Below are 16,242 nucleotides of genomic sequence, written 5' to 3'. Positions count from 1 at the left end.
CAGATTTCAGATGAGCCATGATCTTGTTAAATGGCAGAAAAGGCTGAGTACGCTACATCCATGGTTATGTACCTACTTTTACAAGGAGAAGTTCTGTTTGACATGTATTATGCAGATACTAAAACCAGTTTTGCAGGATAACTATTTGAACGTCATTACAACCCAAGCATTGATTTGTGTCAATTATGTTGGTAATGGAAAGTCATAGCTATTGCTTACTTGGTTCAACTAATGTCTCTTCCAGAATTATTGCCTGTTCCATGAGTATGAAACGTTATGTGGAGGCTAATATCTCTCAGAAGTCTCACACTACAATCAAATACTTCATGAAGATGTGGAGCAGTGTGAGTGAGACCCTCATCTTTATTTTCCTCGGTGTTTCCACTATTGGGGACAAGCACGAATGGAGTTGGCCCTATGTATGTTTCACAATGATATTTTGCCTTGTCTGGAGAGCAGTTGGTAATTAGAATTTATTTTCTCTCTCTCTACTTGCTTACCCTTCCCTGCCAACCCACGCCCACCCCCCCCACCCCCACTCCACCACTTCCACACCCACACACATCCAATAATATTCCCCAACCAAGAACGGTGCACAGATGGCTTGGCAATGAATCTAATACACAACAATGGTACCTTTAAGAGGTATGAGAGATTAAGTTGCCAATTTTAATTGGGCATCTTCCCAGAAGTTTCATCGCATGACTTACAACCACAGCTATCCAAACTACTTAAAGGGTTTTTTCCTTTCCTACCTCCGAGAGTTTTATAGCTAATGTAACAGTGGTCATTCAAAACAAAGTTGAACAAGTATATATATCTTAATGCCTCAGTGTTGCTTCATGAAGAAGTGTCTAAGAGATTAATCTCTGAGTAGTATGGAGAGAAGAAAGCCATTAATTTTACTGCTGTCTGTATGTGCAACAATTACAGTAAATCCTATGTATCCACAAAATCACAAATCACAAATTTGCCTCTATCCACTCCAAAAAAAAAACTAAAAACAAAAATCAACATGCATGGGCAAAAATGGCATATCTGCGATTTTTTGAACCTATTTTTAAATGCACTCAACACTTGCGAATTTCATCATTCGCAGGGATTCTGCGGAATAGAACCCTTGCGTGTACGGTGGAATGCCTGTAATTCCTATGCCTGGTGCCTCACCTCTTGTGGCATTGCCCAGATTGGAAGTTTACCATACAGTAATCATGGGATTGGACCCAACCCACTGGTTTGTAGCAACAAAGGTTCCGATAATATAATACCTCACTGAGAGCTGAATCAAGCCATTATATTGCATGAATTTATACTCTAGACATTGTGATTCTAAATTAACTGGCATCATCTAACCTTTATCTTTTTCAGCACATATAATGTATTTATATATTTTAGCCACACTTTGTGAAGAAAGCTAGAAGGTATAGCATTCGAGAAAATCAATCTCTGCTGAAGAAAATAGTCTACGTCACAAGATAAACTTGTGAGGAATTCTTGGGAAACTGTAATGGTTTTCTGGTGGATCAAAGGGACTCTATCTCCTATGACAAGCAGGAGTTTGCGAAGAGTGTAGAGTCTCACAAAGTGTTAATACCATAATTTGAGTCATGAAGGGAAATGGCTGAAGCAAACCTGGTCTCCTATTGTGCATACAATTATAATTATCGTAGCATGACATTCAGGCAGAGTTTAGAATGTCTTATTTGGTAGATGTAGTTTCCTGTCAGTTGTAATTCTTTCCCATATGTCAAATTTAATTGAAAAAGCACATTGAGAAATTGTTAAGAAACAGATAATGAGTATGTTCAAGAGAATTCACTATTTCAGTGACTAATAAAGTCAACCGAATTTCATTTTCTCAATTTTATTAACCTTGGATTTCCGAGGCAAAGAGTGCAACAAATATCTAGTAACAGATTTTCTTTTTTTTGTTTTCAGGTGTCATTTGCCTGACGTTTATTGTGAATAAGTTCCGTGTGAATGTTGTGACGAGAAAGGATCAGTTCATCATAGCTTATGGTGGATTGCGAGGGGCAATCTGTTTCTCCCTTGTTTTCTTACTTCCAGATTTCCCTCAGAAGAAACTGTTTACCACAGCTACTATAGTGGTCATCTTTTTTACAGTCTTTGTTCAGGTAAGCAGGGATTTATTTGCTAATGGCGTGCTATTAGTTATATGTTCTACTTGCTGTCTTGCCTTTAGAAATATTTCTGATCCCTTCTGTTACAATGCCACATAGATCACAGCCAAAGCACTGTGGCAACATGGACATTATATTTGATGACCGATGCTGTGTATCCTCTGCAAAAAGACATCTCACTTTCATTGCCCATTCAGCCAGTTCAGTCCTCTAATGCTTGTGCACAAGCCCATCAGCTCATGCAGTGCCCAGTGCTCTGTGAATATGAATTCAAATCCCATCGTGGCTGCTGGTGGATTTTTTTTGTATGTGTGCTTTTCCTCAAAGTGAGTTTGTCTTTAAGGACGCCATGTATTGCTAGTATACAATATTGTGTTTCTGCCTGGCAGTGAATCTGCTGTGGGGTTACAAGCTGCTCACACCACACAAAATTATTGGCTTGCCGTAGTGCCTGCTTCATAACTTGTCATGTGTTTTACTGTGTTAGTTAAACTAAATCTACAGAGTGAATCAATCCCTGATGAGCAACTTATCATTAACATAGTAGGATTTTCAAAAACTTTATAGCAGAATTTAAATTCAATTAATAATATTTGGAACTGGCTACTAGTCTCAGTAATTGTGGCCATGAAACTGACATTAATTGTCATACAAAAAGGCTCACTAATGTCATTTAAGGAGCAAAGTCTGCTATCCTTACCCACTCCAACCTACATATGACCCAAGACTCATAGTAAGCCACTCCACCCAGGGATAGGCCTTGCAGCCAGATCCACATCCTATGAGAACAAAGGAAATAAAGAATGATAAAGAACCTTGTACAATTACAGTATTTGTATGTTTAGGAAGAGAAATGAAAAATGCCAGCACTATAGCATGCATTTAGATCTTTGTGATTAAAACTTCCACTTCATTGTTCCCCCTGGAAGTCTATTGAAAGTATTGTATATTCTTTGCATTCCCTTCTTGACATCAGTTTGCATGTTCTCCCCTTGTCTGCATGGGTTTCCTCCAGGTGCTCCCATTTCCCCTTACAGTCCGAAGATGTGCAGGATAGATGAATTGGCCATGATAAATTGCCCATAGTGTCCAGGGATGTGCAGGCTAGGTGGATTAGCCATGGTTTATGCAGGGTTATGGGGATAGAGTTGGGATTTGGGTCTGGTTGGGAGAGGGTTGGTGTGGACTTAATGGGCTGAATGGCCTGCTTCCACAATGTAGGGGCTGTTGGGGCAGCACAGTGGCTCAGTGGTTAGCACTGCTGCCTCATACACCAGGGCCCCAGTTCAATTCCACCCTTGAGCAACTGTCTGTGTGAAGTTTGCAAGTTCTCCCTGTGCCTGCTCCAGTTTCCTCCCACAGTCCAAAGGTGTGCAGGTTAGCTGGATTGGTCATTCTAAATTGCCCATAATGTGCAGGCTATCTGGGTTAGCCATGGGAAATACAGGGTTACAGGGATAAGGTGGGGGAGCAGATCTGGGTGGGCTGCTCTTCAGAGAATTGGTGTGGACTTGATGGGGTTGAATGGCCTACTTCTGCACTGTAGGGATTCTATGATTGCCCCTCACTTATTTATCATTGAATTGAACGTTCAGTGGCCCTGCTTCCTTTGAATAATTCATATATCTCTTTTCTATGTTCTTTTATATCTTTTATACTGTCTCTCCCGCAGTTGCCTTCTTAGTTGGAGAGCTGAGACAGATCTAGGTCACCGTGAAAGGAACAAAATAATTTATGCTTTGAGTGCACCTTATAAAGTTCCCTGGATGAGCTGTCGAATTTGTTGCTGCAGCACAAGTGGATTGCCTTCAAAATACTGTCTCAGAATTAGAACAGGAATTGGAAAAGGTCAGGGAATGAGACTGTAGAGAATGTGGGCAGATAAGGTGGACTTTACAACGTCACCTTGCGCTCTTCCAATATTTAGAGTTAGCAACAAAAACAGAAATTGCTGGAAAAGCTCAGCAACGTCCATTTCAGTTTCTGGTTTACAGCATCACAGTTCTTTCGGTTTTTATTTAGAGTTTGCATGCTGGTCTGGTTTTCCCTTACAGGATAACAGTAACTCATTTTCATACTATTGAGATTCAGTCTATTGAGATTCAGTCTTCTTCTTTGGGTTTCTAACTGCTTCAATTGACTTGACTTCAACTCTCTGGTTTGGTGACGCTTTGGATTAGGTAAGTTTCTAATCTACCAACTAAAATAGAACAAAATAGTGAGATACTGCACTCATTCTTTCCTACTACCTCAGCATCACTTTTCTTGTGAGTACCTGCTGTATCCATTCTTTCATGGTCCTTTTCTTACTGGTTTCTGTTTATGGTCAAAATTCAATGGGGCCTGAGTCAGTCCCACTGGATAGGAGTAGAAGCATGTATCTAATCTGCTCACATGCAATCCTCTAATGTCCCACTTCAATCCAGCATTGGCCAGTGTGTATTGATGGGACAGATTCAAGGGGCAGAATACATTGGGAGGTTTGAAGGGTTAGAGGCAGTGCCAGTTTGATTAAAAGGGGTGTCTGGAGAAGAAGGACAAGTCGGCAGTGAATAGTAATTCCAGTGAAAGGCAACTCTCCGCATAGTAGCTTCCAGGATCTTGTTAGCACCATTTCTCCTGTTTGACTGTGCAACACTACAGGCTGAGGGCAGCAGATCAGAAACCACAAGCAGTTAAGGAGACACTACCTCAACTTTCATCCATCACCAGTAACACAGGAGCACGCAAGGACGTTCCCATGGTTAACCATGACTGTCTGCTTATCCTCCAGGGTGTCAGCAGAGAGTGAGAGGTTCTTCTTCCAAATGATAGCAAGAGAAGACCTCCCCACCTGACAAAGAAATCCTGGATGGAGGTGCAAGTGTTGGTCACTTACTAAGGGGACATGCATAAGACATGCTGATAATGCCAGGAGGAGTCCATAGCCTTCAGTTCTCTGCAGGAATAAACAAAGAAGCTTATTTGCAGTGCACAGAGAGTCTGAAGGTGATGAAGCTCAGCGATGTGGATGTGTAGTCCTTGAATGCCCAGAATGCCAACTGAAGGAGTCTTGACATTCTACAAAACTCTGGAGGGCTGAAGTGTGATGCCAAGAAGGTCACTTACAAGGGCATACGTCTGTGGTGTGCAGAAGGCAGAAACAGAGTTAATGGGCACCTCTCCAAAAAGCTGTTCATCCCGATATAGGACTCACTAAACTCCCATTGTCTTCACAGGAGACGAGGCCACATGCAATGCCTGTGCAAGGTCTATGGTAGGTGATGGAGCACTGAGCCTGGCAGCATGGGTGTAGATGGAAGAAGACCTCCTGTATCTGACCGGGCAGCAGAGGGCCAGAGGAGAGGACAGAGTTAATGCCTGACGGTGAGTTTCTGACATGAATGGGGCCAGGACTGAGGCTGGGATGGAGGAATGGGATCGGTATTGGTGTGTGGATGTGTGTCAACGTGTGTGGAGATCACCACATCCGAGTTGCGTGACATGTCTGTGAGCAAGATAAAGTTACTTTTACTTTATGTCCCTCCTCACTGTTCACATTCACTCATCTATCTTATTCCTTCAGCAGGTACTTGACATCTCGTGCAGACGCCAATCTGAGGGTCCAGCGTTAACCTCTGAGGAAGAAAATTTAGAAGATGCTTCGTTCCATCCTTATTCTGCTCCACCTGGCACCAGCCCAAATCCTGTCACCCTGTTGGATTTGCATTCATTGATCAAAGCAATTGCAGCCACTGGTTTGATCTGGCAGATCACTGCCGTTCAGGCCTCTGACCTCTAGGAGCAGAACAGGAAGATGCTGAGCACTAGACAGGACGCAAGCGTCTGGAGCTCTCTATGAGACGGTAAATGTTGGATACTTGAGGGGGATGCATGAGACCAGGCTGACATTTCAGAAGGTATGCACCCACCACACCCCATAATAAAAGTGGAGGAGTGGACTGCTCCATTGAGAGATTGCCAGCTCTCCTGGAGACCCTGAACCAGAGGCACGACTGAGCTTTCTGGGCATCAGCAAGTCCACGCTTTGACAATGAGCTCAGATTGGAGTTCAAGTGTGAGAGATGGACACCACACTTGGTGTCACCTTGTGCACCTCCAACAAGGAGCGAAGACCATTTTGACCTCATGCTGGAGGATAAGTAGCAGCTGACTACCTCTGGAGCATCCCCTCAGGGCATTTCCGATGGTGCCAGCAGCCCTTCCACTCCTGAGCCAGTGACATCAGAGCCTTTGGATCTACTGGTGGCAGAGGAGCCTGCTGCCACCAGGCAGTATCCCTTCTTAATGGCAGGACACATGGCACCTCAGATGATCAGAGGGCATTTGCCAAGGTCAGCAGGCCAATGGGGCATGAGGATTAACAGCCAAGATCCAGCACGGCTACAGCACCCATAAACAAATGAAAAATTATTGGGAAAAGTCAGGCCTTCAGGGATATTTGCTGAGTATGCTAAGGTGAGTGTTCTTGATTAAATTCTTGACAGTTTCAGTGGTGTTTTGGATATTTATGTATGAACTGGGGTCTACCTAACATTGACTGCACTTACAATGCCATTCCACCTGCAAATGAAAATCAGAGACACTTCTAAGACAGATTTGCTCTCAAGAATGTACCTCCTTGGCCTTGGGCAGATGTGCCTCCACATTGCAGTTTGAGAGAGGACAATAATGATGAAAAATCCACGCCTCGTGATCATAGTCATGACCTCCATCATTTCCTGAGCATCTGGACTGTGCTTATTCACATGGGTTTCCATGGCCCTGATCAACCTCATGTTCCTCCTCATCACCTGAGGATGCAGGGTGACCAGTAGTTAACCTGGGACATATTGCAAGGTGCCAACAGACTTCCCATGAGAGTGAAATTTCATTGTGGGCAGGTTTACAGTCCTCTCTATGGCTGGTCTGGTGAAGGCTTGCCTCATATTGAAGCTCTTCTGCCTGAGAGCCTGGATGTCTAGTGCATGTCATAAGCCGCCTTCCTAATGGCGAGCTATTGACTACTCTTCATGAGCCATCTAGTTGAGCAAGGGGCGAAAACAGTCAAGTATTTGAGGATGTAGACATCATGGCTACCTCCAGGATATCAGGCAAACTGTCACACTGGACAATTTGGACATTCTCAGAGTGAAAATGTAGGCTGCCTGATGGACATGTGTGCAATCAATGGATGTTATTTTATTTACTCATGGTGAATAGGCAATTAGGCCAGCATTTGTTGCCTATCCCTAATTGCCCAGAGGGCAGTTAACAGTCAAACAGATTATTGTGGGTGTCGAGTCACATGCAGGCCAGATTGCATAAGGATGGCAGATTTCCTTCCCTAAAGAACATTAGTGAACCAGATATGATTTTCCATCAATTGACAGAGGTTTTATTGAGACAATTAGGCTAGCTTCTTCAAAAAAAAATTTTAAAGTTCGAAATGTTTACTAAATTACACCCTCTGTCATGGTGAGATTTGAATGCAAGCCCTGAGAATATTAGCCTGAGGTATTGGGCTTCTTGTTTGGTGACATTCCCACTGTCATCGCTTGTATTTTGGCAAAGCCTGAAGTAAGTACAAAGCCTCTCCCTCTGTCAGCCTTGCCTTCCTCTTCATGGGGGAACTGGATGAAGGTTTTTGCTCTCCTGAGCAATATAACCCCCTCAACCTTAACACGGTGGTGGGCTGAAGATTTAGAGATGCTACGGTGATACCCTGCTGATCCTTGCAAAGAGACTGGGCACACAAGTACAGCACCATGGCCACCTTCAGTACAACAGACATTGGATAACCACCTCCCCCCCCCAGTTGGAACTGAACTGCACAGTAGGCATGTTGGAGTGATGGAGCCATTTGTGACACAGGTCTTCACACATTTGGAGGTAATTGACAGGTTCACTGCACAACCTTCCTTCAGTATCATACCAGTTTCCCCTTGGGTTGACTTGCCAATTCTCACTTTGCTCCCCTGGGCCTTCGACATCACCATAACATATTGCGAGCTGTTTGGTTTCTGCCAGCCTGCTTCTCCTTCCCCATTCCTCACTGGAATGGACTATACCCATGATAAATTTGGCTTCTGTTGCCGTCACCTTCCCTGCAATCACCCCTCCTTGGCTCAACCCCCAGATTCCAAGGAGTGTCACAGAGATATTCCAAGACAACGTCACTGATTCACCCCTGCAAATCCAGCCATACAGTCCCAATCCACAGCCTGCTCCTGGGATGTACTTTGACCCACCTTGGGTCTAGGGCACCCTAATGTGATTCTCACCTATCACTGCAGATTGAGTGACCACTGAAAAAACATACAGGCTGTAAGTCAATGAACTGGCAGTTTAACTGTTTCAACTTCTTTGTGAATTGACCTTAAATGGAAGGTGTGTCTTCTAGTCCATTTACCTTCAAGAAATCTCAGAATCAGATGTAATAAGGAGCCTGATCTAATGTCATCACACCTGACTAAGCTTGGTTAAGGAGCTTAGGTCCCAATTGCAAAGTTCAGCCCTGTGAAGCAGACTTTCATGTGACACTTTAGCAAACATCAATTTGGACAGCTTTGCTACAATTCACTAGTGAATGTCAAGCCTTTCAAATCTGACAGCTAGAGTTGTGTTTTACTATCATATTAATGCAACGTTATCTTTTTAAAAAAAAGTCTTCTATTTCTCAACACAGCATGAAGCTTTATTACCATTCTACAACTGATGTAAGTATCTCGTACTATGTTTTACATGGTGTATTTGCAATTTCCATGAGATGCTATGATTGGATTGAGAAGCAAGGCTAACTTTTATGTAAACACCTTTCTGAATGTCCCACAGCTAGTGAAGTTTTACAGTATTTTATAGTAGGAAATGTGACACAGTACGCACCAGGGTCCTGCAAATAACAATGTATTAAAGACCAGATCATTTGTCCAGTGTTGTTGGCTAAGGTGTACGGAAGACGACTTTGTTCCTCTCAAAATATCACCACAGAATCTTTTATACGTATCTGAGCAAGTAGACATGGCCTTGGGTTTAAAATCCCACCCAAATGGCAGCACCTTTAACCATGCACCATTGCTTCAGTACGACACTGGAACATTAGCCTCAACTTTGACTAAAATATCCAGACTGAGGCACGAACCCACAGCCTCCTGATCTGAAGCTGAGAGTGATAATGAGTGATTCACAACCATCACAGAACCATGCAGCTTTGAAGGGGCCCTTTCGTCCATTAAATCTGTGGCAACAAAAGCTGCTCTGAATCTGCTCTAGTCCCACTTTCCCACACTAGACTCATAGTCGAGAATGTTAGGGAAGCTCAGGTGCTCATCCATGTACTTTTTTAAAGGTTGTGAAATTTCCTGCCTCATCTGCATTCCAGACCACTTTCTGGATGAATTTGTTTTTCCTCAAATCCCCTTTAACCCTCCTGCCTTTCACTTGAAAGTTATGGCCCATTGTTATTGACCCTTAGGGAAACACCCACCCTGTCCATGCCCCTCCTTATGTTATACACCTCAATCACGTCCCCTCGCAGCCTTCTCTACTCCAAAGAAAATAATCCAAGCTTATCCAGCCTCTCCTCATTGCTGAAATGCTCCATCCCAGGCAACGTCCTGCTGAATCTCCTCTACACGCCCTCCAGTACAATCACATCCTTCCAATAGTGTGATGACCAGAACTGCACACAATGTTCCAGCTGTTGCTTAAACAAAGTTCTGAACATCTTCAACATGACCTCCCTGCTCTTATAATCTATACCATGTCTGATGAAGGCAAGCATCCTTGAGACTTCTTAACTACCATATTAACCTGCCCTGCCCACCTTCAGGGATCTGTGGGCAAGCACCTCAAGATCCCTCTGTTCCTCTGAGCTTCCCATGGACAGGGTGGATGGAAAACAACTGTTTCCCTGAGGGTCAATAACAATGGGCCATTCATTCATTGAGTACTCCCTTGTCTTGTTCCTTCACCCAAAGTGCATCACTTCACATTTATCAGAGTTAAATTCCGTCTGCCACTGATCTGCCCATTTGACCAACTCATCTATATTCTCCTGTATCCTAAGATCTTGGTCCTCACTATCAGCTAATCTTTGTGTCATCTGCAAACGTGCTGGTCATACCCTCCCGACCATCACGTTAACATACCTCAACTCAACATGCAAATGCCACAGAAATGTTGACTGATTAACTTTAAGTTGATAGACACCTCCATTATGACAGATGACAGAGGAAAGTCAAATAATCATGTTACTGACTCACCGACTCACATTAGATGTTGAAATGCTAATATCTCCCTCTCCATTCTCTGTGATCCTATTGATCGTGAAGCTTATTTTATACTGTGTATTTCATAGCATGATATTCCTTTGTACACCTTCTGTTGTGTGCATCAATAATAATTCTTCTAAAATGTTCAACAGTTCAACTTGCTGAGCTTTTAGAATATTGGACATCAATCCTATATTGTTCAGGACGGCTTCCCATCCTTCACCTGCCATCAGCAACTTATCAATGACTCTGCTGCCCATCTTGTATCTCACTCAAGTCTAGCTCAACCATTAGCAGTTGTATTTTCAGTTGCCTGGCCCTTAGGCTCTGGAATTCAGTTTCTAAACTGATCCACCCATCCACCTTCCTCTCTTTGTTTAAGGCTATCTTTAAAATCCAACTATTCACCAAACATTTGGTCATTTTTGAAAATATCTCAGTCTTTGCCTGTCTATTAATTTTTGCTTCTATTGGGTTTCTGTGAACACCTTGGAATATTTTTCTCTGTTAAATTGTCACGTAAATTGTTGTTGTGGTTAAATCATCGGATGGGGGCTCGAACGTCTGAACCACAAGTATCTTTGCATATCTGTCTGAGTTCTGTGCAAAAGACAATCAAAGAAAATGAATTTGGACATCTGTATACTGTTATTGTATGTGTTGATCTTCGCATTCCAGTCAAAAATATAAATCCAGCATTCCTACAACATTGCCGCAAAATCATTTGCATGCAATTCCCAGGAAGGATTTCCTAATGAATTGGGTTTTGTGCATGAATTAGAAGCAGATAACGCTTGTCTCAGGTTTTTGTACTGTCACAGGAAGAGTGAATGCTATTTTACCAAGGGGAGCTTACAGTTCTCAGGGCACACGTTAGGATGGGAAGATAAGACGAAAAATTATAATCAGTAAACGTTGTGAATTTCAGTAGCTTGTTGCATGGTAACAGCACGTAGTAAACATGGAATGCATGACTACTGTTTTGAATTATCAGGCCAAACCCTAATACATATGTATTATGTTAGAGGTGTAGATGAGTCAATTCCCCTGCCAGTTCCCTTGTTTATTAAATACTTAGTAAGATGAGTGAAATCATGGTGCAAATATAGGCCAAACAACATAATTTATTAAACAGCTAGCATTTAATTACATAAAGCACATTTATTATTCCAAGTTACTTACATCTAAACTCTCTCATTAGAAAGTTTCGCTATTGTGCTGTGTGTTTGCGTAAGAACAAACACAAAAATAATGTAATCGTGTAGACCTTGAATTTCTATGAGGTGGTGTTGCTTTTTCAGTGCAATCAACCCAAAATTGCACAACCTGCCCAAAAGATCAAGGGATTTCATGCATAAATCACGTTCAGCGCAAAGAGAATTCCTGAGATCCTTTGTGCAGGTTTCAAACCATAATCACGACAAACCTGGCCACAATTCCTGGTCAAAATTGAGAGTTTTTGCTGTTTGATAGTACTGTTACAATTAAGCATTTTTGCACCTTTTACAGATTTTAACTTTCCTGGTTTACTACAAAACTAATTATTGGAAATTAATATCACCAATAAATGGCACTTTATACAGTTTTATTGTCATTTTTTAAAATTGGGATATTCACAGATGATGGACTCTGACTGAAAATATCTTTTGCGTTATACTCATTTGCAGCTATATTATTCAATATCAGACAGGTTATCTCATTTAAATAAAATTTTAAATAATTTTAAAAAACAAATTACATTCTAAAACATTGCATAGTAGCATTGGCTCATAGCAGATTTTATTTTTGATACGCAGCAGTCTCTGACCAGATGCTTGAGGAAGAGAAACTTTGAAAATTTGGAGAAATGTTGGGCACAATTTGAGTGCGGATCATCAACATTTTTGCTCAATTGTGCACACATAGAGATTGAAGTGTTCTCCACTGCTGGGATCCCTGTCAGTCACAATCAAAACACGCGCTGTACAAAAACTCTGCCTTGCACCACTTCAAACGCTGCTGGCCGGGAAATCTTTGTCATAATCTGCTGCTGCATCGTTATTACCAATGATGTTACTGAGAAAGGGCACACTGTTTCACTGACAGGGATTTGGAGAGGCTGGTGGACAAGTTGGCAGATACGAGCTGTATCACTTTTCTTCCAGACCACCAAAGAAAGCTGTGCCGCCAGGCACTGCCAGTCTTAAAGCAGGTAGCTACCCAGGCTGCAGTGTGAAAAGAAATGGCCAGAAACGTCAAACAAAAAAGTCAATGACCTTCTGAGATCTGCAAGGGTAAATGCTACCATTTTCTCTGCACTACTTCACACTCATTCTAACACAGGCACTGCTTACACCAAGGCATATTCATCTTCGACTCTCACTTGTAGACAATTTCTCCTCTCAATGGTTCTCATCCACCAGTCCAGTAACCTTTCCGGTGCTCTGCTCTGCACTTCCTGCTCACTCACTCAGGACACCTCATCACCTTTTCTGCTCCTGCATTCTCTCGAACTGCTCTTCCATCAATCCCTCCTCTGTCTCTCTGCAGGAAACGATGCTTCACAAAAGGGCAGAAAAGCAAATGTCAAGTGGCTGACGTTCAGCTCCTCACCACTCCTCCCTCCAAAAAGATTCCCAAAATGGCAGGAGAGGATTGTGATTACTCATGGAGGTGCTGAAACATCTATGTCAAGGCAACCAAATAAGCCTCTTGGTTCTGTGCTGAGTTGCTCTCAAATTACAACCACCGTGGACATATTCTTAGCATATTATGCCACTAATGACTTCTCACTTCATGCAAGCACTTCCTCAGCTTCCTCCACAATGAGAGCTGCCTTTCACCCCAACAGTTCCTGCTCCACTTCTGAGGAAGATACCACAGATCGCTCAGGGGAAGCAGCAACAAGGCTTCCTCCTGCACCTCCACAAGCTCAGAAACTTTCACCTCAGTGTGTTTTCTTGCTTGATTAGCTTCAGGAACACTTCCTAGTGAGCACATCATTGGTGTGTTTCCACAGTTGGTCAAGGGAGAAATGCTCCAGGTCGCTTGCTCTGGGGCACTGCAGGAGAACCGGCACTAGTAGAAAATGACTCCATGGTTTTAGCTCTTGCAAATGCACAGACAGTCCCTTTTATGACTGGTAGTGAGGCACTGGGTAAAATGGATTGAATGTTGGAGGAGTCCATCAATGCCATATATACCATGCTAGCTCTAGCTATGTATTTGGCTCTCTCCTTGTGCAGATTAGTGGCTGCTGTGCAGACGTACGTTCAGCAGAATGCTCACCGTATGCCAGATATGGACACGGACCTGCTCTCCATCACTTTAACATTGATGCTCAGCATCAGTGGTAATGAGTTAGGGGGACAAGGGTCCTTGACTTTAGTCCAGGCTTCCCTTCCTTTCAAGGAGAAAGGGTGGTGCCAGTGAGCATCCAGACACAGGAGGGCCACACACAGGCCCCTCAGGAGTCTCTTCTCAGGACACTCTAGAGGTTTCAGGCCCCACCCACCTGCACTGTGCTGGTGGTCCTGACCCTGTAGAAGGTGCAGTTGAGGAGGGTGAGCCTGTACCTGCGCAGAACACTTCCAGCACATCTGGGCCCTCAAGCCACTAATGGTGCTGTGCCTAAATCTTCAAGGCCAATAGGCTCCACTGCAGAACAGGCAGGGATGCTAGGCCATGAAGATTCGGAAGCTACCTGCCTAACTTCCTATTATCAGCTATTGGAAGTTCAGAGACTAGAAACTAAGTTAGAAAAAAAAAATCACTGAATTCACCAGACCAGACTGAAAAAGGTCACATTGATCAACGTCTTCAGAAAATCAACCGAGAAACAATTGCACAGACAATCAAACAATCCATCATACCTGCAGACCCCAGGACTGCACCTTGACATAGTGGGAGGGCAATGAAGAGTGTACTGTGATGGCACATAGATGTTGTAGGGTGACATTTCATCTTAAATCTGCTTTCACATTTCTATATACGCGCTTTTAAGTAATCACATAATCTAACCGACTGTCATCTTAGCCGTAGGATCTGATGAAGCGACTGCTTTGTTGCAGTTAAGTAGCCTGTTCATTCATTCCAAAGGGGCTTGAAGTTAGCGCCCAGGCATTGCTCATGTTTGAGAAGCTGCTGAATATGAGCGGATTTTAGACTTCCTTCAATTCTTACACTCATAACTGAAGCCAAGACTTGGCACTTCTATGAGAAGATCGCTTAGACCAAAGTCAAGATCCGTAAACCTTGTGATAGGCCCTTGCCTATTCATGTTCCAAAATATAGCCTCTTTGTGTGTGCGGTATGCCGTCATTCAAAACTGAACACTTCTACTGGGGAGGGGGCTCACCTATGTGTTTAACAAGGGAGCACACACTCATTTGAGGATGATGATGTCCAATACTTCATGAATATCTAGCTCAGCTTCTTAGTGCATTGCCCTGGTAGGAAAAGTTGCAGTCAACACAGACTTTGTCACTTTGGACATTAGACTGATATTGACTTAAGGATTACATGCTTATTCAGTAGTTTATGCAAAATTGTAGATGCTGATGGCTGACTGATGATTGGACGATCAGAGTAACCTGCGTCATGTCGCTTCACAAACTGATATTGGTCATAGCTGACTCACTCCACAGCTCTCTGATACATGCTCATGCATGAAACCTTAGATAGATGAGCACCTTAGGATGTTCGTACCCAATTGGAGTGAGTGCCACTCCTTCACTGACACCCATCACAACAGACATTGTTGGATGTGACAGAGGCAGATGTTGTAAAGTACTCAAACAGTTGTTAACAGTGATTTTTATAGCACAACAGGAAAGGTGAAGAAACAGCAAACAAAGAAGGTGCATTTGCTTTTGACACCAAACAGGTGCTGCTTGCTTTTGCAATAACAAATGATATACATTTACTGAATGATGTCTTCACTTAACTCAGACTTCTTGGAAGCAGGTATCTCGAAGTATTAACTCTGCTTTCTTCCCACTGCCATACCTGCTGAGTTTCTCTGGCAATTTCTGTTTTTGTTTTAGAACTCAAGCATCTGCAGTCCTTTGTTTTATTACATCAAATAACCCCTGTTTGGCTTGTTGCACTTGACCCTTTTTTGTTAATTCCCTCATGGGACATGGATGTCGCTGGCTGGCCAGCATTTATTGTCTGGCCCTAGCTGTCCTTGACTGAATGGCTTACTGACTCATTTCAGAGGGCACTTGAGAGTTAAAACCACATTGCTGTGGGTCTGGAGTTACATGTAGGCCAGACCAGGTGAGGATGGAGATCTCCTTCCCTGAAGGACATTCGTTTCAGTTCGATTTATTGTTGTCACATATACTGAGATACAGTGAAAAGTATTAACAAGATGTAGAGCTGGATGAACACAGCAGGCCAGGCAGCATCAGAGGAGCAGGAAAGCTGACATTTCAGGTCTGGACCCTTCTTCAGAAATGGGGGAGGGGAAGGGGGCTCTGAAATAAATAGAGAGAGGGGGAGGTGATGATGGAAGGTGGATAAAGGAGCAGATAGTTGGAGAGAAGACGGACAGGTCAAGGGGGCAGGGATGGAGCCAGTAAAGGTGAGTGTAGGTAGGGAGTTGGGATGGGTGCAGAGCTGAATGAACACAGCAGGCCAAGCAGCATCAGAGGAGCAGGAAAACTGACGTTTCGGGCCTAGACTCTTCTTCACACAAAAAAAAATTTTTAAAAAGTTGGGATGGGGGTTGGTCAGTTGGGAGGGAGGGGCGGGTGGGTGGGGGGAAGACGGACAGGTCAAGGATGCGGGGATGAGGCTAGTAGGTAGGAAGTGGGGGTGGGGGGTTGGTCAGTGAGGTGAGAGGAGCAGATAGGTGGGAGAGAAGA

At 43.3% G+C, this 16,242-nt stretch overlaps 1 protein-coding gene across 1 annotated transcript in view; it reads left to right on the top strand.

Annotated features, from left to right (window-relative positions):
• The window catches only part of LOC109936810 (sodium/hydrogen exchanger 2-like), a 145,645-nt gene that overhangs the window by 62,794 nt on the left and 66,609 nt on the right, over positions 1-16,242 (top strand). Inside the window, exons 4-5 of the mRNA XM_048605134.1 lie at positions 245-462; positions 1,939-2,135. Of these exons, the coding sequence (XP_048461091.1) occupies positions 245-462; positions 1,939-2,135 (415 nt within the window). The remainder of the gene's footprint in view (positions 1-244; positions 463-1,938; positions 2,136-16,242) is intronic.

This window comes from Rhincodon typus, chromosome 14, assembly GCF_021869965.1.
Source record: "Rhincodon typus isolate 14 chromosome 14, sRhiTyp1.1, whole genome shotgun sequence".
In the NCBI taxonomy this organism is placed as follows: Eukaryota; Metazoa; Chordata; class Chondrichthyes; order Orectolobiformes; family Rhincodontidae; genus Rhincodon; species Rhincodon typus.
This window is presented reverse-complemented; position numbering and strand designations above follow the sequence as displayed.